Raw genomic sequence first — 26,279 nt, forward strand, 5'->3', positions numbered from 1 at the left:
TGCAAGTGTATGTTTATTTCTCCTCTACTATATTTCTTTTATAACTACAGGAGATTTGAGAAGCCTCAAAACCTCCTGAAGTGTCAATCACCAAATTATACACTGTGTATTTGTAATAAAATACTGCCTCCTAGAGGTGACGTTGTCTTTCTTAAAGTTGCTTAATATGCTAGAGTTTCAGTTTTTAAAATGCCACTGCTGTAAAGAAATTTTCCAGAGAAAAGCATTGGGATCTCATACTTTTTAGCTAAAATTAATAAAGTTCTAGCTATATCGAGGCTGCAAAGCCAGGAAATTCATGAATTATGTTTTTCTTTAAAACTTCAGTTATATTCACTTCTATGTCAGCCTTGTATTCAAATATTTAAGTATAGGAAGATATACTATTTTATTCCCAAATGAACTCTGGATAGTTTCCTCATAAAATTCACTTCCCATTTCTGGAAATGAATCAGGATTATATACTAAAAGCAAAACGCTTTTTATGCATGTCTCCTTCCAATGAAGGAGAATATAAAATAAAATAAGATTCCAGAGTGCTGGCTGATCTTAAGGTTTGAGAAGCTGCAAATACAAACAATAGTTATGTGTTTCTTTCTCATTTTCTATACACTCAGTGTGGTACCTCGTGGTCTGATTTACACAAGAGCTGAGTGCTCGCATCTGCAGCAAAATTTCATGAGAGCCATGCTGGAGCATGTACAGTACTGTGTGGCAATAAGTGGTCTGAAAAAAAATAACCTATAACAGGTCCTTAGGAGGTAGCATTGTGGGAGAAAGCCCAATGAGGGAAGCAGTCCTTTTGGATTTGCAGCAGGGCTTGTGCCTTCCACCTTGCTATGTTCCTCATCTCACTATGTCTCAGATCACAGCTACTACTGTCATTGCAGAAGAAACTTCAAGAGAAAGAAAGGGAAAGCTCATTAAAAAGGCCGTCTAAAAAGGATGTCACCAAACTGAAAAGAAATTCATAGATGGATCAGAAAGCAAGAATGGAGTGTGGAACTGCTTCTGGGTGAGGAATGAACAAGCGGGCTACAGCTCTTCAGCCTGGAAAAGAGGCATTTCAAGGGGAGAAGAAGGAGGTCTCTGAAACCCTAGTGTACTGAGGAAACTGGCTAGGGATCTATTTCCCAATCCTCAAGAACTGCAGGGAATATTGAGGCTGAATCCAGGTTCAAAACAAAGGGGAAGTATGGTATGTGTTTATCTCGTTCTTAAATGCTTTTCTAGGCATCCACTTTTGGCCCCTGTCAAAGAGAGGACATTGGGTCAGGGAGGCTTGTGTTCCAGTCCTGGGTAGCTATTCTACCAGACATCACATGCTATACAAATCTTGTTTTCTGCAGTTTCTAGGTAAAGCCCTGAGAAGACTGAGCTTTATTCTTGGAAATGTTATTTTGAGTCACTGACTCGTGTGAAGTGGCAGGTTGGCAGCAGATGTTGGCCTCTTATTCTTTCTTTCCATGTTTCTTTTGAGTCTCAGTCAGTTTTCATGTATTGCCTCTGTCTGTCAAAGAGGCACAGGTAGTAACTCACACTGAACAGACTGCTCCACCTAGTTTCTCACTGCATTTATTGGGGTCTTTTGCTAAGTAACCCCATCAGCAGAAGCTGCAAATACCTCAGCAGTGGTAATTCTTAGTGCTAAATGTGAATCACTTTTTGCAGTGCAATTTTTATTGTTAGTAATATCAGGAACACCACAGGAACAGTTTTCCCTCCAGCATCATTACTTGATATTGTTCTTTGATATGGAGACTGAGAAAAGAACGGAGGAAATCGTTACAGATAAGAGAGACTCACAGTTCCTAGTTTTGGAGTTGAGAAATCATGTTTCTGTTCATGTTCACCTCTAGCAATTGCTTGTGAACCACAATATTTCTTCTGAGTTTGGAACACTTTCTGTAACACTGGTATTGTACAAATTTTAGCTAGCACTCTATTAAAAAGAGTTGGCACAGGTGATCATGTACCCAGACATTCCAGACAGGAGACAAACACTCTCTATAAAACCAGTCTTTTCAGGAAACAGCCTCCAGCTATCAGGATAGATGCTTTCCATTGATTTTATTGACAATGAGTTAAGCACAAAGAGTGGCATGTGTCCATTGATTACAGTATCAGTATCCTTCCCACTCTGTTACTGTGACTTGCTTGACCTCCATACCTTCCTCTGAAATAGTTGAAACTGGGATTTGGTTTTGTCATCTGCAGAAATATATACTATTTTTAGCCTTTCAGGATGAGATCATTGCGACATCTGACCTCATCCCTGTCAATTTGACACGTAATTGCTACTCAGAATCAATGCTGTCCAGTGTGAAACAGAGAAATAGGTCTTTCACACTCCACACTCCAGCTAGCACTATTATTGACAGCTTTAAAGTCAGGCCTAATCTAAATGATCTTGAGATAGTCACCACCTTCAGACACTTCTGTGTTGGAAAGTGCAGGGGCATTTCCTGTGATTGCCCCAGAGGGCTGTACTTGCTTTGTACACATCTTTCCATCTCCAGAGCAGTCATGGTAGAACCTTCCTCGAACACGAGACTGAAAATATTACATATAAATTTGGAAGGAAGCCACTCATGTCTGCTCCTTGCAGTTGCTCTAGGAAATTATTTCCTTCATTTTAAAAAATGCCCAAATTATACTTCAGAGAGGACTGTTGTCTCTCCAATAGACTCCCTAACTTGAAGCCCTGTGTCCTCAGCTGTTTCCTTGCTCCTCTCAAATCTCCTTAGTAAATTGTTTTCCAGCTCCAAAAGTGCAAAGTGGGTCAGAGGCTCTGCCGCAGATAGGAAGGAAGAAATCTGACACAGTTACAGTGAAGAGCAAAACCCTCATTGCAAATTCTCTTATTTGATTCAGTTTTTTCCACTCTGGTTTCCAGTGTCTACTCCACTTCTGTGCTTACACTGGCCAGCACGCTCTTCCCTTTTTTCCTGGACACACTTGTGACTTTTAAAACTCAGCTATAGCCTCCCTCTACTTTCATAAACCTTTACCCCCTCTTTCATCTCTCACTTCTTCTATCTGTTCATTTTGTAGATTTTCTTCTCCTGCCTTCACCATATGAAAATGTTATCTATTTAGAGAGAATACATAGCTTTTCTTCCTATTATGTCTAACTGAGATTTTCCTGATCCATTCCGTCATATTTCATAAACAGTTTACAGAGCCCATACCAATATCTGACTGATCTGTTTTCTTACAGTGTGAAATCCCAGTTTCAGACTGATATCTTCTCCCAAGAGACTTCATATGAGCTTCAGTCTAACATAGTCATACTACAACTCATGATTTCCCCATCCAGCTTGCCTTCACCATCCAACATCATCTGTCACAACACTAGTTATACATCAAAAGCTCTCACCATTCATGCACATAGATCTTGAATGTTCCCAGCATGACATATTCATATCATATCAGCAGCAGTTTTGCATCTTCTTGGTCAGTGTCAGGCTCTTCTTGCTGTCTATACAGTTAACTTCTATGATGTATCAATTCCTGTACTGTACACTGAAGTACGGGAGGTGTTCTGTGGCACCATCAGAAAAAAATAGATGATTAAGATTAAATCACCCCAAAGCTATAATCTAGGAGAAAAAGACTTTTTGTTCCAACAGAGTTTAAATTTTGCATTTCACCTTAACTACAGCAAAATAAATGAATCTTGTGTCAAAGTTTTTGTTCAAATTTTAGACACACTTGGTACCAGACAGTAGGAGGGAAAGGTCAATTCCTGTCTGTAGACCAGGAACAGTTGTGTAATCTTCAACTGTTGCATGGCAAGGTGTGTAGGAGAGACAACAGCCTACTCCAAACTTCTTCTCCCGGTCTGGCTAACTCTGCACAGATCAGGACACAAAACGATGTGGCACAGAAACTACACTATGATTAGATTTAGGCTAACCTAAATCACTGTAGGCTGGCAAACTATCTGCTACAGTAACCATACTCTGGAGTGTGGAAAAAGATATCGTCTCATAACAGCTCAAACTTTCGGCTGACCACCTTCACTGACAGCAAAGACCATCCCCACTAGTTTCAATCTGTCAGTGCTTTAATCAGGTATACCCATCAGCAGAGTTGACTTCGTGTGGTCCTGCTCCTGTGAGCACAGGTGGGTCATCAATACTTCTGCCCAGTGAGTTGCATGGTCAGGCAAATCATGACAGTTTTCCTGGATAGTTCAGTTAATTGAGTATAAGCATTGAGTTAATAATTTGAAATATATACATATTTTATTTGAATTTTACTTTTTTTTAGTTATTTCATCACATAAACCAGCACTTTTGTGGAGTGATGTTTCTTTGACAGACTTCAAGATACCAGAATTGCAATGGTCTGAGGGCAGAGCCGTAATTCATCCAATGGCAGGCAACAGAGTCTGCCTCTATGACTGTCGTAAATTCTCAAAGAGATGAACTCTGGCATTCTCTTCTCCATTTTAAATAGTGGTTTAAAATGAGTAACAAGTAGGGCTCTCTCTCCTCTAGATCAGAAAAGATTATCAGAATAAAGAAAGTGATAAATACTCCACTCTTCTCTCCTTTGCAGAAACCAATCACTATGAATATTCCACATCACCCTCTTCTTCAATTTCCTGCAAAGAGTTTACTTATTTAAAGGAGGAATACAAATATACTCACAGATCCTGTTCATTACATTCCTTATCAGAGACAGAAAGCAGATACGTATGTAAAGGATGGCAACAGACATCTAAGTAGTAGCTTTCTCAGAGTGCCTTGACCTTGATTTGTTGCTGAACTCACACTACACCACTTGCAGATCCACAACAGAACCATCCCTGTAAGAAACCAGAGTTGCAGATCAAATCTTACAGTACAAATAGGTGGTTTTTCCGCATACAACTCTGTGAACTGAGATAAAAAGCTGAGTCCACTGAGGAGAATGGAAACTACAGGAAAGACAAATCTGAAGCCCAAAGGCTAGACTTGAAAGCCCTCAGATTGAAGTTTGGTCATGCACACCTATACCAACTAATTACATAAATCTAAAATAAATTAAATATGAAAACATAGCAAGAGTTTTCTCTTCATCAAAATACCTTAAGGTAGCCTCTCTAATTTATTTCAGCTACAAGCTCTCTAAGGAAAGAGACTGCCTGATGTCTCATCAAGCAACAGAAAGCATACTGGTAAGTGCTTGAGAAACAGTAACCACATGTAATTTGGCACTGTCTGCTTAATGTGTTCAGTAACTAATGGCAGCGTCTCTGCAGGTGGGTGGAAAAGAGAGGCCTACTTGGAAGCTTTTTCTTTAATCACAGCTGTAAGCCAAGATTAATGTAGCCACAGTTCCCTGGAGAAGCATCACAGATAGATCGGGTATGGTTTTGGATAGTAGCCATCCTCTGTTCCCTGTTAAGTCCCATCTTCACCAAGGGAATGATGAAGGCACTGAACTGGCACCCATATCTTCTGGGATCCTTACGGGCTCCACAGTGGAAAGTTCTGCAGTTCCTGGGTACCCTAGGTTAAATCAGTAATGTTAAGGGAGAGGGCTACGTGCGCATGTGTACACATTCATCTCCTCCTGCTGTGAAGTGGTTAAAAAATCTTATTTCCTTTCCAAGTCGGAGGGCTGAAAGAGTAAATGTGCAACGATTTCTGAAGCATTTGTATGTGCTGATAGCAGGAGCACTAGCACAGCACAAAGAGAGAGCCAACCTTCTGCTAATTGAGGAACAGGCAGCCTCCAGGAACTGGAAAAGGGTAAAGGGGGGTTCTATCACTGAAGACACTATGAAATCTTGAGGAATAGTTGTAGATGTTAAAATGTGAATTATTTCCTTGCAAAAGTTAAACTGCAGCAATGAAGGGCAACGAGGTGCTTAGCCTGGGCTGAGGTTGTACTGTGCAAACCAGTGTGTCTGTGTGTCTGCCAGCACAGAGCTGTGAAGCCTTCAAGCCTTCCTCCCTGCTTCCTCCTCTGGCTTTGCCAGCACTCCTCCAGCTTCCCTTGCAGCAAACCTGCTAGTCCTGTCCCTCCTCCTGTTATCCCCAGCTCCGAGCAGCACCTCTGTCCAACCTGACAGGGTGGCAGGCCCTGCTGGGCCAGTCCAGACCCCAGTTCCCCCCAGTCTGGCTGCCTGAGACCCACTGGGTTTTGCTAACACCTGTGCAACTGACAACGAGTGAAACAAACTTGCTGGCTGTCCTGCAGTGTCCTGGAACACACACATATCATTCATTTATGGTGGTGAAAGCTGTTAAAGATCAACAGTTTCTTCTTCAGAGGCATGTGTTCTCTTCAGCAAAAGACTCTGGGACCAACAAGGAGATTCTTTGTTCTTTAGCAGTTCAAAGATTATTATTAACCAATTTTTCCAATGTCAATACTTAAGCACCACCATCTGCCCAGATAGCAGTTCTCTTAAAAAGAGACAGGGACTGCAAAGGCTACACTCTAGCTTTCCCCAGAGTACTTTTCTGTGGATCCAGATAAAGTCAGAAGCAGCAGGGGAAGGTGTCCAAAACCACTTGCTCAGGAGGCATGAGAGGAACCACAAATTATCTTCTCAGAAGAGGAAGCAAAGCTATACACTAACCTGACAAATGGGTGTAATTCATGGTGATGCTCACACGGCATGAGGAATCTGAACTCAAAAAAACACAGCAAGACTGAAAATGCCTTCTCAAGACTCCCATTGAAATACTAAAAAATCCTGGAGACAGGAGAGTCAGGAAACCAAGAAGTGAGAAATGAACAGAAATATTGAGATAGGCAGTACAGTCTGCCTTTCTGATGACGTATGGAGGAAAGAAAACAAGCTATGGTGAAGTGTAGCTAGCTGCTGCTGCTGCTGCTAACATACAGGAGCATATTTGTGAGAGACAATGACTAGAATTACCAATAGACTTTTCACCAGGCAGAATCTGTGTACACTAAAGGCAGAGATCTGATGCTTTTCGCTTTTCACACACAATCAGCTCCCATGGACTTATCTGAGAAGCAGAAATGAGACGATGTTTTGATTCCTTTAGTTAAATTGTCAAACGAGAATTCACAAAGGTAACAACTTTCATGGCACCGCTAACATGAAAAGAAATTACTTATTGGTAAGAGCAGACACTTTCTCACAGACTATGAGACCAAGCAGGGGAGTTGGCTGGTGTTGCGCAGTCTGTCGTAAGGAGATGCAGACAGGAGACCTCCCTAGTGCTGGAAGTGTGCAGCTCCAGCAGCACCTGTGATGGCAGGTCTTCCTTCAGAGGGTAGAGAGACCAAAGATAACCCCAGGCACCACTCCAACAGCTCTCACCTTACCCCATCACATGGATTCCTTTGCAATCAGCATAACATTGTTCTACAGGCTAGAAACATCATGTAAAACCTTTGATCCATCCATTCTTCACCTAAGGGCAGCAGACAATCAGATGGCTTCTCCCGATTAAAGAAAGGAATTTGTTGTTTTTTTCAAGAGAATCAGAAGTTCATTACTAGAGTTGTCCAAATTAAAGTCCCAGTTTCATCACCACTACTCCCCTCCCTCAGCCCAAATAATCATTGGATCATCTGTCATTACAAATGCTAGTTTAATTGCTAAACCACGTTTCACTAAATTCCACCTTGAAATCTGATTTTGAAACTAAAATCATGTTTGTTTCAACTTTTTTTTTTAAAAGTTACAACGTTTTGACTGTTCCAGTTTGTTTGTTTCTTACGTTTTGGGGAGTTTTTTTCCAACTGCATATTTTTCTTTTGCAAAAACCATTCCATTACAACAAAAAACCCTTTTTTCTTCACTGTCTTCTTCTGATGACAAACTGAAGATCAAAGTTTCTATATTTGGTCTTTGAATAGAAAAGTGATTGATCAATAATAAGCTAATTTTCATCATTCAGGTTTGGGTTCTTTAGCAGAAACATAGTCAGAAACATCTAGAGCTAGCTATTGATATCATGGAGGATGTGTAGATGCTCTGCTAAGGAATTAGTAGCTAGTAGTCAGTTATAATAGACAATTTCTTTTTTGTAACTAGGTCTTGATGGTTTACATTACATTTTGGGAGCTGATTACAATGAAACACTCTATAGAGAATAATAATTGTATAAAACATACAAGTAAATGGCAGATGAGCAAAATTTGAAAGATGTCTACAGAAGTGTTGTAATTTTTATATACCTGCTGTTTTGATTTTAGCTGTGTATATTTTACAGTGAACTCCCATATGGAACAGAAGAGAAAATACATTTTTTCACTGGAATGTCTGTAAAATCTTATCTTGGTTATGCATATAGGTCTCTGCAAATCAGTGTATTTCCTTAGGCATAACTCCAAGTTTTGTAGCGGTCTTTCAGGAGCAGTGCTCTATTTGCTGACAGAATTCTTGCATCTGTGAATAGCACACTTAGGAGAACAATCAAATATTGAACCTAAGTATCAGGCACAACCAAAGTTGATAAGATTTTCAGGATGGGCAGCAGGCATAAGTGACAGCACTCTCACTCGCTCTCTTGTGTGTATATGGAAAAGGTGGCATGCAGCAATCTATGTGATGAACTGCTTAATATGTCAGCATATTAGCATGTCCAACATAAAATGTGCAGCATCTTTTTTTGCCAGCCCAGTTCCCTTTCTCTTTCCTGAGCACTGGCAGTTAATCAGTTACTCAGGAGGCTGTGGTATTTTCCCAATCGCATGCTACAAAGATGCTAAGATTCCTAACTTGCTTTTTAACTTTGTTGTATTCCTCACTATCTCTAATTCCTCTTTTTGCTTCTGAACTGGTTTTCCCTGAGGGCAGTCTGACCTTTCCCATTTTTCCCCTTAAGTCTAATGGAAGCAGATTATACACAAGCCCCATTCTGCAGTGTCTTTTTGGTATATTTTGGCAAACCAAGACATCTAGCATCCTAGACATCTCTTTTGCACTTGTACTGAGTGAGAAGCCTTGAGAACCTTTCTAGGACTGCAGACCAGAGCTGCACAAAGATGCTTCAGCACAAGAAAGATTTTCATCCCTATGAAACGCGAATATGAAGAAAGGCACTTCGCATTGCTTAGCACTAACATTTATGTGCACAGAGGACACACAAACTACCTGTGTCAGCAGGATTAGCATGCTGACAATGCCTGCTTGATCTTTGTTCTTTCATGGTCACAAGGACCATGTGCTACCCTGCTTTTTCCTACCCAGTGCCTAGGGCACACCTTACTTGAACACGAATGCAGGGAGAGAAAGAATGCAATGATGAAAAACTAGTATGCCTCTATGCTGCCTCCCTGTGGGAGAAATGAAAGTTCATACTTTGACTTGGTCAGCTCAGACTCTCCTAAAAGTCAGCACTGTGTAACTGTGAACTCTTCTCCATTAAAATGAGGAGTAAACCCCACCAATGCAATCCAGGTTACATTTCCATGTAACTCCTAGACTTGACTGGGCATGACTTGGCTACAAATAGGTGAAAAGACCTCTGCTGCTTCTTGATTCATTCATCAGTATGGATAACTTCTACAATGTCATATTCAACACAGAGAGAAAGATGGAATAATAGTGGAAGTAGATTTAAAACTTACTCTGAGAATACCTGAGCACCAGTATGGTCTAGAGACAGAATATGTACCTCCTATAATTCGGTTTCCCTCTCCATGGGTAAAAACTGTACTCTGACACAAAACAAGCGAGTACCAGAAACAAGATAATTCCTTAACTACTGCACCTTCACCAAGCAGAGCTTTGCTGTGAGAAGAGGTTGTAAGAAGAGGTTGCTGTGACAAAAGGCTCAGTCAATCTAGCTAGGTCTGCTCACTGTTTCCTACATCCACTTCTGGAGAAGTTGCAGTCCAGCTAGCAGCAGATCTTTCAATCATTCTCAAAGTGAGTAAGTGCTGCTTATGTTGCTGCTGTCTTTCTTCTCTGGCTGCTGGTCACAAAGCTCACCAAGGCAACTACAACTATCAGAGTGCTAGAAATAATAGAGCCAAGAAAGTGTTCCTGATATTATGAACACCAGGAAATACACAGAGGAGGAAACAAAAATTCCAACTATAGAACCATAAGCTGAGAAGATGAAGGATATTTTCCCTGGGAAGACCCAGACATGACCTCACTGAGTAGTGCTGTGTTGTATATTCCAAAACATCACGATACCATCATGGCCTTGTCTGCTTTCTGTGGCATTAAGAAAAAAGTCACTCACCATCTGAAATCTCTCCACTACAGTAATTTGGAAAGTTATCCAGACATAAGGTGGTATCAGCTAAACTGAACACTTAAGGAAAGATCTCTCCAAGAAACAGAGGAAGTGCATGACAGCACAAGCATCAGGCTGATCCAGTTTCAGGGAGCAGCATGAATGACAGTATGAAGGCAAGGGATACTGTAGTTCCCAATGACTGCAATAGCACAGCACCAAGAGATGCCCCAAGGCTAAACTGACTGTTGAGGGTACAAAAGAAGTTTGCTTCCTGCTTGGATCCCCATTGGCTAATGCATGCTTTTCAGCCCTGGCAGAGCAGGCTCTGCTGGTATATCTAGCAGCAGAGCTCCTGAATGGGTAGAGATAAAGAGGAGCACTGGTGCTCTTGTCAGGACTGGAGGGTAGATCTGAAGATGTTCCTAGTCTTCACTGCATTTCTGCTTCATGCTACCCTGGGTTTCCCTATTCAGGTGCGAGCATTTTCATGCAGCTGTGCTTTATCTTCTAACTGACCTGTTCTTCCTGGAGTGAAGCTGGGGAGACTGATTTTGATAAACATCCCACAAGAAAAATATTACTAATGTCTTACTGTATGAGGTGAACCTAATAATTCAGTTCCTCCCTTTGGCCTGATCTTGATGCCATCGTTGCTGCATTTATGAGCTATGGAAAAATAATGCTTTCTACTTATTTGTTTTGCAGGAGACCTATGGAAACAGCACAGCAAGTAAGTAGGATTTATGCTGTATTTTAAAGACAGTTGTTAGTTTTTGACTGTGTATCACACACTTTGTTGTGTGTGAGTGACTTGATATTAGAGCATGTGAAAACATCTACTCTCAGGCCTTCTGAAAAAGTCTGTATTTCTTAGTTATTGGCCTGACTACAGATATGTTTTCACACAGATCTGCTTTACACATACTTCTGGAGAATGGTTTGTTGGGTTAATTTAAATGTATTTTCACAGGCTTGAAAATTAAATTTTAATAAGACATCTTGATACCTTCTGGTACCTTTCTTCTTTTGAACTGTTATTTATGGCATGGAAACAAAGGAATGTTGTAAAATTACTCCTCAGTATATTTGGAGCTGTCTGAGGGACATGCTTGAATTCAAAGTAGTCAGCTGCTGGGACTCCAAGTTGCGGGGTTACTGGGACAAACGCAGACAATGAGTTTTAATTTACCACTGTTACTGCTTTTTGTGCCTTTTGAGACATCTTTCAACAGTGGCAGTGCATGGAAAAAGTGAATTGCATCATTTTGAAAGCTGTATCACAGTAGATGCTCATTTGATCAAGGACATGACAGTGATGTCGCATTTGGATCTTGAAAAGGGGTTGCATTCTTTATGTGCTTAGGAATCTGAAGCCTAATTTCCACTGACCTTGACTAGTCAATTAATCTAGTGCTTATTGGGTGCATGAACTCTGAATCTGTTCAATCCATTTTAAAAACATGCTTTCCTGCAGAAGTTTTTTAGATACCATATATCTCTTCGATCTCTTCTGGGAACTGACTGGTCTTTTCTATAATAAACCACCATCATTACAGTGGATTTTCATTGTCATGTAACTGAAGCAATAACCTGTCTGGAAAGACACATTGAAGCCTTTTTGGCTCAAATTCTTGTTAATACATTTAGGCAACAACAACTGTGTCAGCGTTTGATTAAAAAAAAAATGAAAGAAAAAGAGGAAGAGAGAAAGAAAGAAGGAAAGAAGGAAAGAAAGAAGGAAAGAAAGAAGGAAAGAAAGAAAGAAAGAAAGAAAGAAAGAAAGAAAGAAAGAAAGAAAGGGTCTAAATTTTGACAAGGAAAAGTGCAATTATTGGCAAAAGAGATTGCCAGAAAGGCCTGCAGCATTTCCATAATACTTGAGAACAGGTCAAACAAACTGTAGTCCGGAATAACACAGATAAAAATGCTTGTGCCTTAGGGAAAGCAGACAGACTGGATGACCTCTAGAGGTCCTCGCAATTTCTAAATTTTTACATTATAGCAACGAAGTTTTTGCTCAGTAATTTATATATCACATCAGATTTTTACCTCCATGTTTGTATCTAGAAGTTGACATTAGGTAGAAATTAAAACACACAGAATAGAATGCCACTTCAGTACTCAAAATGGTTCCAAGCTGCTGTCAAGTACATACTGAAGCTGAGATTATTTATCCCGTGCTAAATTATAGCCTTCATCCAATTTCATAGTTTTGCTCTTTGAAACTGTAAACCAGAGAAGTTTGTTGAGCTGGTTAGCCTGCATCTTTTGCAATGAAATCTAGGGATGAAGCATATTTTTCTCCCTAGTTTATCATTTTCCACACCGAATCTGATAAAATGCTTTGCTGATTCTTAGATGGTAAATGACTATGATTCTGTCCTTCACAATGATCTGCTAGGAATTTTCATAGCTGTTTGTCTAAATATCTATTTAATTTCTGTGACTCTGCGTCAGATACTGTACCCCATTTACCTCCAAGCAAAGGGACGTGCCAAAAGCATTCCCATGGCTGAGGTGGCTTGTGCTATTGAACATTGTGAGGTTGCATTCAGAATCTAATTTGCCCGTTTTCTTGTCTTTTTTCTTCCTTGCTTTCTGCAGCAACAGAACCCACTGAGGTAAGGACAGCTAAATCAGCTCTTTTGGTAGTTTTGAGGTTCAGCTTGTGAGGTCAAGACTTGTGTACTCCACTCTTATCTCCATCTGTGCAGGAAAGTCTTCTCACATCAACAGTGTAACGGAGTGAGCAGTTTCCATCCTTATTCCACTTATTGTTCCACAACGTCCAGATGTAGCCCAGGAATTTTTGCTTTACTGAGGTCATAGAGAAAATTCAAAACTGCTTTTTATTTCTATAAAGCAAGAGCAGTATGGCAATGTTTCACCACAGACATGACCCCCACAGCTGAATACCAGCCCCACAGATCCCTAGAAGCAGTATGCACTGCAGCTTTTGCTGCTGTGTTGTGAGGTGATAGTTGGAGGATCTAGTTGGTTATTTCATCAGCCTTGCATTCTTACTAGCAGGGACGTAGATACAGCTGGAAGATCTTAAACTTATTTTTTTTATTTATTTTGTAATTTATTTATATTCTAATATAAAGTGTGAGATAACACGAATGCATCATTCTTGCAGGTTACTACACAAGAGGATATATATGGTACGTATGATTCTATTTAGTTGTATGTATTTGATAGGATATACTGATTGTTAACTACTCAGTTAATCCAGAAAATAACAAATGCTTAACACAAACCAATCTCAAGGAAAAAAAAATTAAATTCATGTCCTCACTGTAATATTTCATGCAAAGCAGAGTTCCTTGGTCTTGGCCAATTGCTTGGGCTTGTTAAAAACCTCAGCTGTTACTTTTGCTAAAAATAGCTCTGCTTAAATAATTTCCTGATTTAAGTCTCTTCCAAAGGTTACAGAAGGTGCAGAAAACATGTGCTTGTGCTTTTTGTTGATGTTAAGACTTGTTGCATGATGCTCAGACTCAGCTGATTCTACCTACTTATAAGGCCTAGGACTAGTGAATGCTGGCCTTAGCTGGGGACATAATGGAACAAGGTTGCAGTTCCAATTTTATTGGTTTCAAGGGTTTTTCAAGAGGTCATCATGTCCAGCAACAAGTAGCAGGACTGCTCTCCATCCTTTTTTGCTCCTGTTGTCTTGCGTGTGTGTTTGTGGGGGGTTGAGCGTGAACTATGCATGCAGAAGGAAAACTGTACTGTCTGAACGCACAGAGGGAGCCACGCAGCCAGCTGACTACTTGGGTGGGACAATACAGACTTACAAGAGACAAAAGGTCCAGGTATTAAAATGTGGTGTCTGCCGGGGGGAGGGGGGGGGAAAGGGAGGAGAGGGGTGTAAGAAAAAGAAAGATTGAAAGATAATGGCTCTTGGGAATGGATTAATGCCACAACCACATCTGTTGGGAAGTTCACAAGATTGTGTCACTGAGCAAATATATACATGACTGAATGCCATGCCAGTCTCTAAATAGGCTCTGGAAGTTTTATGTGCATCACTGTAATTAGGACTTGAACTAACTCAGATCCTGAAAACTTAGAATGGTAGAATCACCAGGTTGGAAAAGACGTCTTGGATCATTCCTATCTGCAACTAAACCACGTCCCTGAGCACCTCATCTACACATCTTTTAAATACCTCCAGAGATGGTGACTAAGTTACCAGGTCAAAAATCAGGATTCATATTTGCCCTGGGAATGAAAAAGTGATATTCTTGTGTTTCTGCTCAGAATCTCCATTGCCTACAGAGACTGACTCCGAGGATGAAGTAATTTTTAACAGAATTCTGAAAATTAACAAAGGTAATGCCTCCAAGCCCTGCTTATGATGGGTCTCTCTTAGTTGCTTTTTGAGGCCAATGGTGAGGGGACAGACAATGTCTTACCACAGTCTGTGCAAATATTTTTCCCATCTTATACACAGTTGTGTAAAAGACACCCAGAGACTGGCTGTAGGGATTATTTTGTCTGTGTGATCTGTTAAAGTCTCATGGCATCTATAGTGTCATTACTGAAGACAATACTAAGTGTGGAAGAAACTGAACTATCCAGTCAGCTTCTTCAGCTTTAGCTCTTGACATCTTTAGCATTCTTTGGCCATAAAAAGAGAATTTGAATATTTGGATGCTTTATTATTTAACTGCCTTTTTGTTGAAATCAAGCATCAATTGCATTCAGTCATCACATGGCTTTGTAGTACAGACTCCTAGATAATCCATGGTCAGTTCCATGCTCCCTGCACCAGACTTCCTATTCCAAACATTCCCCATTCTATCAGCTTGTTTCTCACAATTTTCCCCTTAGAAGTCATTCAAGAACTTTACCACCGCCTGTAGGAATGGACATCAAACATAGTTTTCTCTAAACAATACTCACTTCTCTTTTTGGTTTGCTTGCCCTCTTGTCTTTACTTGTTGGCACCTCCTGCCTTTGCCCAGCACTCTTCCTGGCCAGACAACTGATGCCATTCATTCAGTGTCACATGATGGGTGAAGAAATAGTACCAAAGTACAGCATCCCTCTCACTGTTGCAACTGTTTTCAGTCATTTCCTGTCTTACCTCAAACCCATACAACAGAGTTAGAGCTTTCCACCCCTCCTCTTAGCAAAGGACACAGAAGCAAATGTAGGGAAGTAGATAATGTCCATGTAGCCCAATAGTCCATTTCTCATGCCAGCCCATAGCAGATGCCTAGGGAAAAGTAGAAAAGGATTTTTCTGAGTGACGTTTTTCCAAGTGTGCTCGGCCAGCTTCCAGCAATATATGGCTCAGATTTTTCCACCCTTTCTCTCTCACCATAGACAGCTCTCAGTTCTTGCAAGAAGGTGACATAGTTCCACAAAGGAGGCGTAGTGCCATCAACTGTCGTCAGTGCAATTGGCCTCAATCCAGAGATGGGATAGTTCGTGTTCCCTATGTCTTGGATCCTACTTACGGTGGGTGTATATTTCCATAATTCTTTTGTTTAAATTATTAATAGATTTTATCCAATAAGCTTCAGGTAGAAACCTACTTTTAGTGGCCACATAACAGTTGATTAAATCAACTCTAAGGATTTGCTTGTACTGTGCAAGTACAGGTGAACTGTAAATTACAAAGACCTGAACAGGAAAAAAGAAAAGAGAGAAAATTCCCTTGAGGAGTTTGAATCCATAATGTTTTGAGCCTGGACTCCTGAAGACAAGAATGATCGTTCACCCTAATGGTACCTGCCGGAATACCTGCCTTTATAAGCTTCATGCTTATTGCAGTGTGGTTTCAATGGCCTACTCTTCATCAGCAAAACAGCTTCTCATAGCTGTCTCTAAGTGTACAATTAGAAGGTATATCAGCAATTACCATTATAATTTAAAACAAGTAGTGGTTAAAAAAAAGGCTCCCACCTGAATCCATTTGGATAAATACTTAAATAAAGAGGATCTTTAAACAGGTTATTAATATCTTAAATGAAATCCATTACTGAGTAAAAGGCAAGAAAGAGCCTAGGCTAATGTTTCTGTTCCTCATTTTCCCTGTGTTTGAGCACATGTGAGATTTTAATGGCACCTGCTATTGTCCTTGGTTAACCCCCCCCAAATTAACTCTTGCTTATCCAGAGGAAAGCCACATAAGGGGGATTCATGAGGCCATGGCAGAATTTGAAACACTGACCTGTATTAATTTTGTGAAGCGCAAGACAGAACGTGACTACTTGAACATTAGATCTGCTGATGGGTGAGTTAAATGATAAATTAACAAGTTATTTCACATTGTTTTCCAATTCTTCACTACACTTATCCTGTGAAACCTTAGAGATGGAAGAGGAATGGATTTAGAGAAGATACCTTATGTTTTCTCATAGTGCCAAGGTGTCCTCCTTGAACACCTTGTTTGTGCAATGCCTCAGCCATTACATCAGGAAGCCACTGAAGGCACTGAAGTGAAGCAGATCATGGGAAAGAATCATTAAGATGGAAAGAACATCCAAGCTCATGTTTTCTGTGTGGTATAATACATACTTGAACATAACATTTAACAGATTACCATAGGTCTTATTTTTACAGGCAAAACCAATTTCAAGTTATGAAATAAACAATTCTCTGAATCACACAGCTGGCTGTTAGGGTCAGAATTTGAGCCTATCAGAGAATTGCTCAACACCCATTAGCTTGAAAGTGCTATTCATCTTAGCTCCAGGTCTGATACAAAGTTCAATATTTTGGAGAAAAAAAATGTTACTTTTAGGAAGTTAAAGTCACTCTGTACAGAAAGTCAGAATGAAGGGCTCTCCTTGCTAATGAAGGGCTTCCAGGAAGCTTTAGCCATGACCATACTTTGTTTTTTTCTATACCATGTTCAGTTTTGTCCCTCTATAGACTCTGACCGTCACAGTGGAAAATAAGAAATCCTTCCACTCCCACAGGATGCATGTGAATCAAGGTTCTATGTCGTGTCTCTTTGCTGGCCTGCCTGACAATAAAAAAAACATGTCTTCTCTAATGCCTCTCTCAGCTGCTGGTCCAACTATGGGAAAGTTGGAGGTGCACAGACTGTCTCTGTGATGAAAGGAGGCTGCATGTGGAAAGGAATAATTCAACATGAACTGGACCATGCTCTGGGCTTTTTGCATGAACATTCTCGAAGTGACAGGGATAGGCATGTAAAGATCATGTGGGAGTACATCAGTCCAGGTAAATATCTTCAAACTCCTCAATGCAGAAAGTGGTGTAGATACATCCTATTGTTCTCAGCTCTTTTCCCTGAAGGGAGTAGATGAGAAACGTACTTCAAGTACAATATTGTATATTACAGCTGACAGACCAGACTTCAGGAAATTTGAAAATTCCAGAAACCTGGGTCTTCCATATGACTATTCCTCAGTAATGCACTATGGCCCGTAAGTAGCAGCATGGCATTGCTTTTTTTTTTGGAACTCAAATCTTACATTGGAATTAATTTGTATAATAACTCTCTCCTAATCACCAGTTTGCCCATTTCCTTCTCTGACAAAAACACTGTGAGTCAGTTCAGGCAAGCCATTTTCTAAGATTAATCCATAATCCTTTAGCTTGCTGGGTTTTTTTTGCAGATTCACATTCACTAATACCACTGGGAAAGCAACTATTGTACCAATTCCTGATAGATCAGTACATATTGGACAGAGGCAAGGACTGAGCAACTTGGACGTGGCCAAAATCAACAAACTTTACAATTGCAGTAAGTATCTTACAGCTATTCTTTCATATTCTGCTCAGATCCTTCAGAGAGACATTTGGGCACACAGCAGAGGCAGCAGTTTTTCATCAAAGACTGAGACTATTCTCCTAAATTCATGGTACCTATTACGGTTACTATGGCGGAAAATGCAAAGGTGAAGAGGGAGGCACACTGTGGTTAGTGAGAAAGTGTTTTCTGCTTCTAAATTAAATCAAACACATTCACTATTGGTGTAAGTGGCTGCTGCATAACTGGCCTAACTGCATACCACAGTGTATGGTTTGCTGGAGTAATTCAGTTTCTTACAGCTTGAGAGAAAACTATAAACTTCACAATCCACCAGATACCTCTGTTTCTCTTTGCAGTTTTTATTTAAGACCTGAGCCAAACCAAAACAGTTTCCTCTGAACTAGAACAGTTTCACGATGCCTTGTCCAATTTTCAAATGTTTAAGCTGCTATTCTAAATCTGCATGTATTTCTAATTTTAACGTGTGCTAGAAGAAATTATTCCATACATTCAGAGATATTTATTCAGTGAAAGTGAAAAAATATTATAAATCAAGTATTACCCCTTGCACAGAGGAAAGCCCACGTCCTCCTAAGCATAGAATTTAAGCATTGCAGAGACATCATATTTGCACTTGAATCTTCTAATATTACTTAACCTCTTCATCTCGGTGGAAAATGATGTCACCAATTGCAGCAAAGAGAAACCTCTCATAATCAGGACAAATTGATTCTTCATTTTAATCAAGACATAACAGCTCACTGAAATGAATGCTGGCAGTTTAGAAAATGGAGATCAGTCCATTCTGAAGAGATTGTAATTGTAAATGAGCAGAAGCTTCTGTAAGTCTGGCACTGAAGCAAATACTCTTTCTTTCTCAGGTCGTTGCAGCGCTGTTCTTGATGCAGCATTTGGTTCACTGAGATCTTCCAACCACCCAAGAAATTACTCAGATAACACCAACTGTGTCTGGCTCATCCGAACTCGAGCCAGAAATACACAGGTTAATAGTGGTCTTGAAATACAGCTGACCTTACTTTTTTTTATGTCAAGCATTTTGTGCTTTGTCTTTATACCAGTTGCTAGCTAAGATCTTTTCCATGAGAGAGATTTCAGACTAGTCTCTACTTCTTCTTCATGTCCTTAAGCCAGGTATAGGCAAAGACAGCTGCAGAGTTGTGATTTTGGAAAACCTCCATATGTTGGGCTTCAGGTTTGCAAAATCAAGACAAAGCAGTCTGAGAATGGGAGCATTCAGTCACAGGCCCATTAGATCTGAACGCTGCGACTTCAGGGGATGAGAGGCAAGGCTGGGTAAGCAGTTTGAGTTTGGGCTTTTCCACAGCTTGGATTCTGTCTGTTGTAAAGGACACTCCACGAAAGAACTCACATACGTGTATATTAAAGGCTGCTTTTCTCTTCCCTTCCAGATTTCCTTGCACTTTCAAGCCTTTGAGCTGCAGACAACGAGAGGCTGTCAGGGTGATTATGTTAAAGTTTATGATGGATCCACCAAGGGTTCTGCAGTTCTGATGGACAAGACCTGTGGATCAAAGATACCCAATGACATAGTTGCTTCTGGTAATCATATGCTCATAGAGTTCGTCACAGATGGTGCTGAAACAGCTTCTGGTTTCCAAGCCATCTTTAATTCTGGTAGGTCTGGAAACAAGGAGAATGGCAAAGACAGACAATCCGTGTCAAATCAACAGGTGTTTTACCTTTCTTTTCACATGACATTTGGAAAAACATAGTTTAAAGAACTCATGTCTGCCAGAGCCACCAGTTCCTACCTTGCTTTTGATATAATGGATCCGTCCTACACTGATACTGTTTGTTCATTCAGGCAGATGGGGCCATGCTCAGGACAAGTGGTGTTAGCCAGGTGATTCACTGTTTGCCTTGTCTCTCAGATACATGCCACTTCAAAGCCTTTGTCATTAAGGGTGTGATCAATATAATGTTACTGCTACTGTTACTGGCACAGTCCAATGAGATTAAATCATAATGTAAAATCTATATACATTGCCTTTCCGAAAAATATACAGTTTTTAATCACACAGTTCAAAAGGCAAGACAGTTCTATGGTGAGCCATGTCACCCAGCCCCTCTGCAACAAGACAAGCAGTATTTACACAGTCAGGATCCCAGAAATGTATCTACCTAAAACACATTTTCTTTAGTCTCATTTAATTCATAACTAAGGCCATAGCTATGCAATTAAGTTACCCTAGACTTCCAAGCTAGCATGTATCAACTGGAATAAAGAGATGCCTGTATACATATATATAGCCAACAGCAACTGTACAGAAAATTTAGCTATGTCTCATGACCTTTTTTTTGTCATAGGATAAGACCAAGCACACAGACAATTTGCATAAATTCACTAAAATGCAGTAACTTAGCTATACACACAAACCAAAAAAGCAGGTTTGCAGTTTATATAGCATCTATTTCTGTCCACTGTAGCTATGGGAGGAAAGAAGAGTAAGAAAATTCCTCATGCCACTTTGGTGTGTCATCAACTATAAAATTACCCTAGTTAACAGATAAAATGTGATTTAACATCTACGTACTTCAGAGATAATACATTTTTTTTTCACAGAGCTCTGAAAGCTAAGTATTCTCTTATTTCATTTACAGTGAGGACCCAAAGAAAACCTAGCAGCCACAACTGATGTAACGAAGAAGAACATATTCTGTGAATATTGAAATTATGTTTCCTACTTTGCTCTTATCCTGGCTTGGATCAGTATGAAATTTAATTCTATTAAGAATCAAAGCCTTTACCTTCCTGTTAAATTTATTCCCCAAGCCGTATAAATGTATGAATTCTCTGCATCCAGCGTCCTCCCCCTTTTGTCTGCACAGTTAAGTTATTACCTCTTGCTATTTAACAATTGAATAAAAAGCTTTATTAAAAACTGTTTCCATTTCTGTTTTCAGTAGTCCCTTCCACCCATACGCACTATCAATATGGTCTTACTTCTTAGCCCCCTTCATTCAGCCACAGGGGTATCTCTTAAGTGTATCACTGACATCATCATAGGTTTAGTTAGCTGAAGAGAACAGCTCCAAGCTTTACAAGCTCACTTTACAATCTTCAGTCTTGAGCGCAAAAGGTCTTATTGTCACTTCTCTCAGCCTAACATTCAAGCTTCCAAAAACGACAACTCCCTTAACAATCCTGCAATATCTTTAAATATCTTTAAATCACAAGAAAGATCGACAAGACAAAAATGTTGCCAGTAAAGGACTGGTACTTCATATTGCAATTTTCCTTGTACAGTTCTGGTAGGCAGGGGCCAGAAAAGGGTGCTTGCCTAACCACAAACCACTTCTGGTCCACAGATACAATTAAGCCTACCACAGGACAGGAGGTGGACTAAATAACACTTCCAGAGTTCATGCACATCTTCAGCTCTTCAGGGAAGAAATTTTTTGACAGGCAAGAAGCTATAGTCTCCTCTTCTGATCTTATAAGAAGGACAGAGAGCTGGAAAACTGACAGAGGTCCTAGAGAATTCATTTCATTTCATAGCCTTTGCCTGCAATCACACTTAAAATGACTTCCTCTTGACCAAAACAAGCCTGTAACAGATCTGCGAATAAAATAGGCTGCTATTTTGCTCTTGTACCATAGGCAGATAAATGTATGACTAACATAGGTATTTAATACTTGTATGTTTACATATGAAGAAAAAGCAAATACCTTTCCTGTTCTTACTCTGTAACACTAGGAACCCTGGAATTTTTCTCACAGTAATACATTTCTAAAAAAGAACAGTTGGAAATGTATTTGAATCTCAGAGTAGAATTTCTACAGCAAATACTAAATTATCCATCTCTTTTCCTTTGTTAAAGGAGGTAACAAAAATACTCAATTTCCAAGAATTTCCTCAAAGCCCAGTTTGTATTTAAACTGTTTGATCAAGCATCAGTCACTTCTTGATGTCAGAGAAACTTTTAATTCTATTGAAGATTGTTTCTTTATCCACAGTGGGTCTGCAAATGTCTCTGAAGAAAGCAGTTTTGAGACTGTTTTAGAAGAAACATTTCTTCAGTTCCTCAGACATCCCAGAGGGGATCAGCTTCTGATATATTGTTCTAGTTACTCTCAGCAGTAAAGCATTGCAATCAACACATCATAAAAGGAAATATTGTTAAAGATGCAGTTCTAGAGAAAAATATTTGACAGCTGTTATTCCTGAGCCCCTACAACACAAAAGGGAGGAAATAGTACTGCAAAGTCAGAATCTACTGGCAGATCTGCAAGCACCAACATCCTAGCTCTTTTTTTTTGAGAAGAATTTCAGGTGGGATTAAGGTGTTCTACAGGTTGTTGAAAAGGCAGCTTCAGGTGATTTAGGTTCTTAAAAATTGAAGGAGCGATAATGATTTCAGCAGATGAGCTTCGAGAAAGAGAGCCCTGAAATACTGTTGTCAATGACTGAGCACTCTTCCTCTCAACTATATTCATAGCAATCCAGCCAGGCCTGTCTTTGTAGAGAGATTCTTAACAGAAACACAAAGATTGGTAGGAATGCTGTAAGGATGGAAATGTGCACGTGTGAGAAAGCGCTGGAAAAAGCAGCAAAACAAGGGTTACAAGAACAGCCTGTATTGATAACAAGGGACATGATTCCCATGACACTGCTCCCACGACACTAAACGCAAGAGAATCATGGAGGAATGCATTGTTTACGGCACAATCACAGAGCCTATAGTCCATTCAGGCAATAAGCACAGATGACTTGCCAGGGGAAGATCCTGCACCCACATGCCAGCAAGTTTGCAGCTACTAAATGTGCTATTCCTTTTTACTGTTACCCCAGCAAGAAAAAATACAAACTTTCAAAAATGACAAACAGGTTTTTTGAACATGAGGGGTTTTTGTAGGAGGAGGCACAAGCGCTGTAATTCTCATGCTTATTTCAGCAATGGTTCCCCCTCATGGTCTGAACTCTTTATTTAGCACTATGCAGACACGGGATAATTATAATGTCACCCAGAAATCCAGGACCCTGTTGGGGTCTTTGTGTTCAGACTCCTGAGGCACATGCTGACTGCCTAGTCTGTACACCATCCTGCCACACCACCCACGCTGGCAGTGATGACAGAGAGAGTGGAGGATCCCCCACCTACATCCTCTACTCCTTTCTGTCGTAGAGATTTATGTCTACCCCATTGCATGTCTTGATTCACCCCTCGCCTCTCTCTCGCTAAGCTCGCCATGGAGCGGGGAGATGCATGCAGAGAGGCTCTGGTTCCCCTCTGCTACAGGTGGGAAGCACAGACACCTGTACACGTTCAGGCAGGGGATCTCACACTCTAAAGAACACAGACACGGGAAAGGCAGCCAAGACACCAGCTGACCAAGCCCTCTCTGCAACAGCAGCAGGGGAACATCAGCAGCACTATTTGCAATTTTACTTTCCATTTAGTAGTTTAAGTTAATGTCTTCACAAAATCATTCAGCTTTTGTTCCCACACTAGTTTCTGTGGAAACTGTTACCTTAATAAAAGCCAGTCTTTCTTAATGAGCGGCCATTTGTGTTAAGATACTGTGCTTGAAGGGGTAGATTGAAACACTTTGTGGAAATGCAGTGCTCTATATCTTAACATCAATATATAGACTACTTACATATATAAAAAATTATTTTCTGTACTGTAGATCAAATGCTAACCTTTGAACAAAGCCTTTAAACCTAACTGAACTAGAAAAGAACACTATTCTAAATATGCCTAACTACCCAAGGAATAAAAAAGTTCTGTAAACAGCTCTGGTATGGGACACTAAAAGAAAAGAGAATTGGAACAATCTGGTTCATAACTGCTGTGACATTAACCAGTATCCAATTTTAATCTGATGTCTAAATAATAAAAAATTACATAACCTTATGAAAACATTAACTGACAGGGCTTTTTTTTGGCACATATAAATCCTTTTCAAGATTGATATCTTAGTCTCTCACAGCTCCTGACAGCAGCTGCATAACAGTCTCTCATAGCTCCTGCCCCGACGCTGTAGGTGCTGCAGGTATTACTGAGCTTATCTTCACTTGGTAAGCTCAGTAATCAGTCCTCTTTCCTAATCAGTCCTCAAGCAAAATCTTCCCATCCTAACCCAAAATCTTCCAGTGCATTTCACACTCTCCTCCTTTTCCTTCTCTCTTAGCATCTCCCACATCCATTTCTCCTGACTTCGTATCAGCTCTCCTTCCCGCAGATTTCCATCAGTAAGACCAAAGGAGAAAAAAAACCACAAATAAACAAAAAAAACCCCAAAGCCACCTAACCAACACAAATTAGATAGATGTGTTTTAGGTGCCACTGTCCTGCAGCCATTTCCTCACACACCAAGACATTTCATGCCAACCATCCCTTTACTTGCAGCATCACTGCTCCTGTCTGCCTCAGGCAGTCCCATCCACCACCTAAACCATGGGCCAAGCCACCACTATTCCCCACTATTCCCCATGAGAATGGCACTGCACGTTTGCTGCTTGTGGTCTGTTAAATTCTCTCCCTCTCTTGGTACCATCTGGGCAGGAGGGATGAGCAGAAGCAGAGAGGAGCAGGAGGGGAAGTAAGAGAGAGCCCTTGCAAGTTTTGGGGAGCTGAAGTTTCAAGGTAAAATGATGGATTTCCAAACATTCGTTGATCTCAGTAAGAGTTTGAGTCTAAGAGCCAGGTTCTTGACTCATCATTTAGCCCCTCTCAGCTGGATTGCCTAAACTGTGTTGTAGGTCTTCAGGTGAGGTTGTCATATTTCAACACTAGTATTCCATTCTTGAGTAACTGTTCCTAGTTCATAGCAAACCTTTATTACTGTTTATGGGACTCAGACTCTGAAATACAAAGGTGAATCATTTTGATAGTGGTTACCAGAGCCAGCAGCCTTGGTCGTTTCCTCTCTCCATGTATGTCAGTTATGCACAGGTCAGAGTTTTCTTATTCAAAGAGGTAGAAAAAGCATTATCAAGGGAGAACTTTTAAAGTCACTTTGGAAACCCTAGCTGTAAAACATCTATCCTGGTTAGTGACATAGAAATATTGCTCCTGTCGTGTTGCAGGAAATGTCCAATTCCTCTACTGGAAAATCCTCTTGTGATTTTCCAACTGTCTTCTCCAAGGTTATACACTATGAAGATAATACAAAGAAGTGTATATATGCCAGTAAGTTCTAACTCCAGTCTTTTAAATTTAACTACTAAATGTGGTTACTTGAGGCTATAGTATTTGAGGTGATGCGTAAGTCTCATTTTTGCTCTAGCTGTTTTTCTTTTCTTAAGATTCTGACGCAGCCTCTACACAGAGACAGAAACTTTTACACTGGATCAACTACCTGGGCTGATTGTGAAAGCAGCAGCGTGGAACTTTGTGGCTGAGACACAGGGATTGGTGTCAGGAAGCAGGAGGGGACTGGCAGTCAGCAATGATAATAAGATTGTCTGGACAAGGGCCTCACTTGACAGAGTACAGACCCACAATACCTGGAAGAGGCAAGCAGGAGAGATACAGAAATCTTGGCCAAGCTCAACTGAGAGCTCATGGCATCAGGTGATGCAGCGGGTCCACAATAAAGCTGGGAACACAAATTAGCAAATTAGGGTTGAGAATGGTAGCCATAACCAGGGTCGGACACACCCCAGAGAACACCAGACCAGTTCATAGTGGCAGGGTTGGTCCAAGGTCAAGCCAGGAAGTCAGTCCACAAGTCATGATAAATGGGGTCCATGGCCAAGTAGAGGCACAGTAGCAACAGCACTGGAGACAGATACACTTACTCTGCAGCTTAACCAGAGACTAAAGGTGTTGAGCTGAGCTTATATGAGGCTCCCGGACTCCTAAGCATAAAGTTTGGAAGGAGGTCCCAAGCCAGTCTGATCAGGGTGATTAAAGCCTTTTGGTGAGTTCAGGGACCAGAGAGCAGGAAATAAGTGGCGCTGGGGCTGTTGTTGTTCCTTAGGTAGCAGAGTAGTTTAGGACAGGCTTAAGATGGTTCTGCAGCTGGGTCCCAAGGTAACCAGACAGCAAGTAATGCAGACATTTATGAATGTGGAACTGCTAAAACATCTGCAAAGTAAAAGCTCTTAAAACTAGGACAACGTTTGGGTAGCTGTTTGAGTATTTACAATGATTTCCATTTCTCTCAAACCTCAGTCTGAATAACAAGCCAGAGCTGTCAGGTTTTGGTTTAGGCAGTAACTATATGATAGAAGTTATTTTGTTGTGACAGCTGAGTGCCATAGCTGTATTGAAAGTTAACATAATGAACACATGCCTGTTTCTTCCATGGTTTTGCTGCCACCTTGTCCTGATGACATTTTGTGCACCTATCAATCCTATCTGTTTTAACTCTT

At 40.5% G+C, this 26,279-nt stretch overlaps 1 protein-coding gene across 1 annotated transcript; it reads left to right on the forward strand.

Moving 5' to 3' along the window:
• Nucleotides 1-5,121: 5,121 nt before the first annotated feature.
• ASTL (astacin like metalloendopeptidase) lies at nucleotides 5,122-20,719 on the forward strand. Its single transcript, XM_054068222.1, has 13 exons — nucleotides 5,122-5,167; nucleotides 10,878-10,902; nucleotides 12,777-12,793; nucleotides 13,312-13,336; nucleotides 14,439-14,510; nucleotides 15,510-15,644; nucleotides 16,305-16,422; nucleotides 17,200-17,378; nucleotides 17,500-17,584; nucleotides 17,777-17,904; nucleotides 18,795-18,916; nucleotides 19,344-19,569; nucleotides 20,557-20,719. The coding sequence occupies exons 1-13, from the start codon at nucleotides 5,138-5,140 to the stop codon at nucleotides 20,589-20,591; spliced, it is 1,197 nt and encodes a 398-aa protein (XP_053924197.1). The 5' UTR covers nucleotides 5,122-5,137; the 3' UTR covers nucleotides 20,592-20,719.
• The last annotated feature ends 5,560 nt before the right edge of the window (nucleotides 20,720-26,279 follow it).

The sequence above is a fragment of the Cuculus canorus genome, chromosome 5 (genome assembly GCF_017976375.1).
Source record: "Cuculus canorus isolate bCucCan1 chromosome 5, bCucCan1.pri, whole genome shotgun sequence".
NCBI classification, from domain to species: domain Eukaryota; kingdom Metazoa; phylum Chordata; class Aves; order Cuculiformes; family Cuculidae; genus Cuculus; species Cuculus canorus.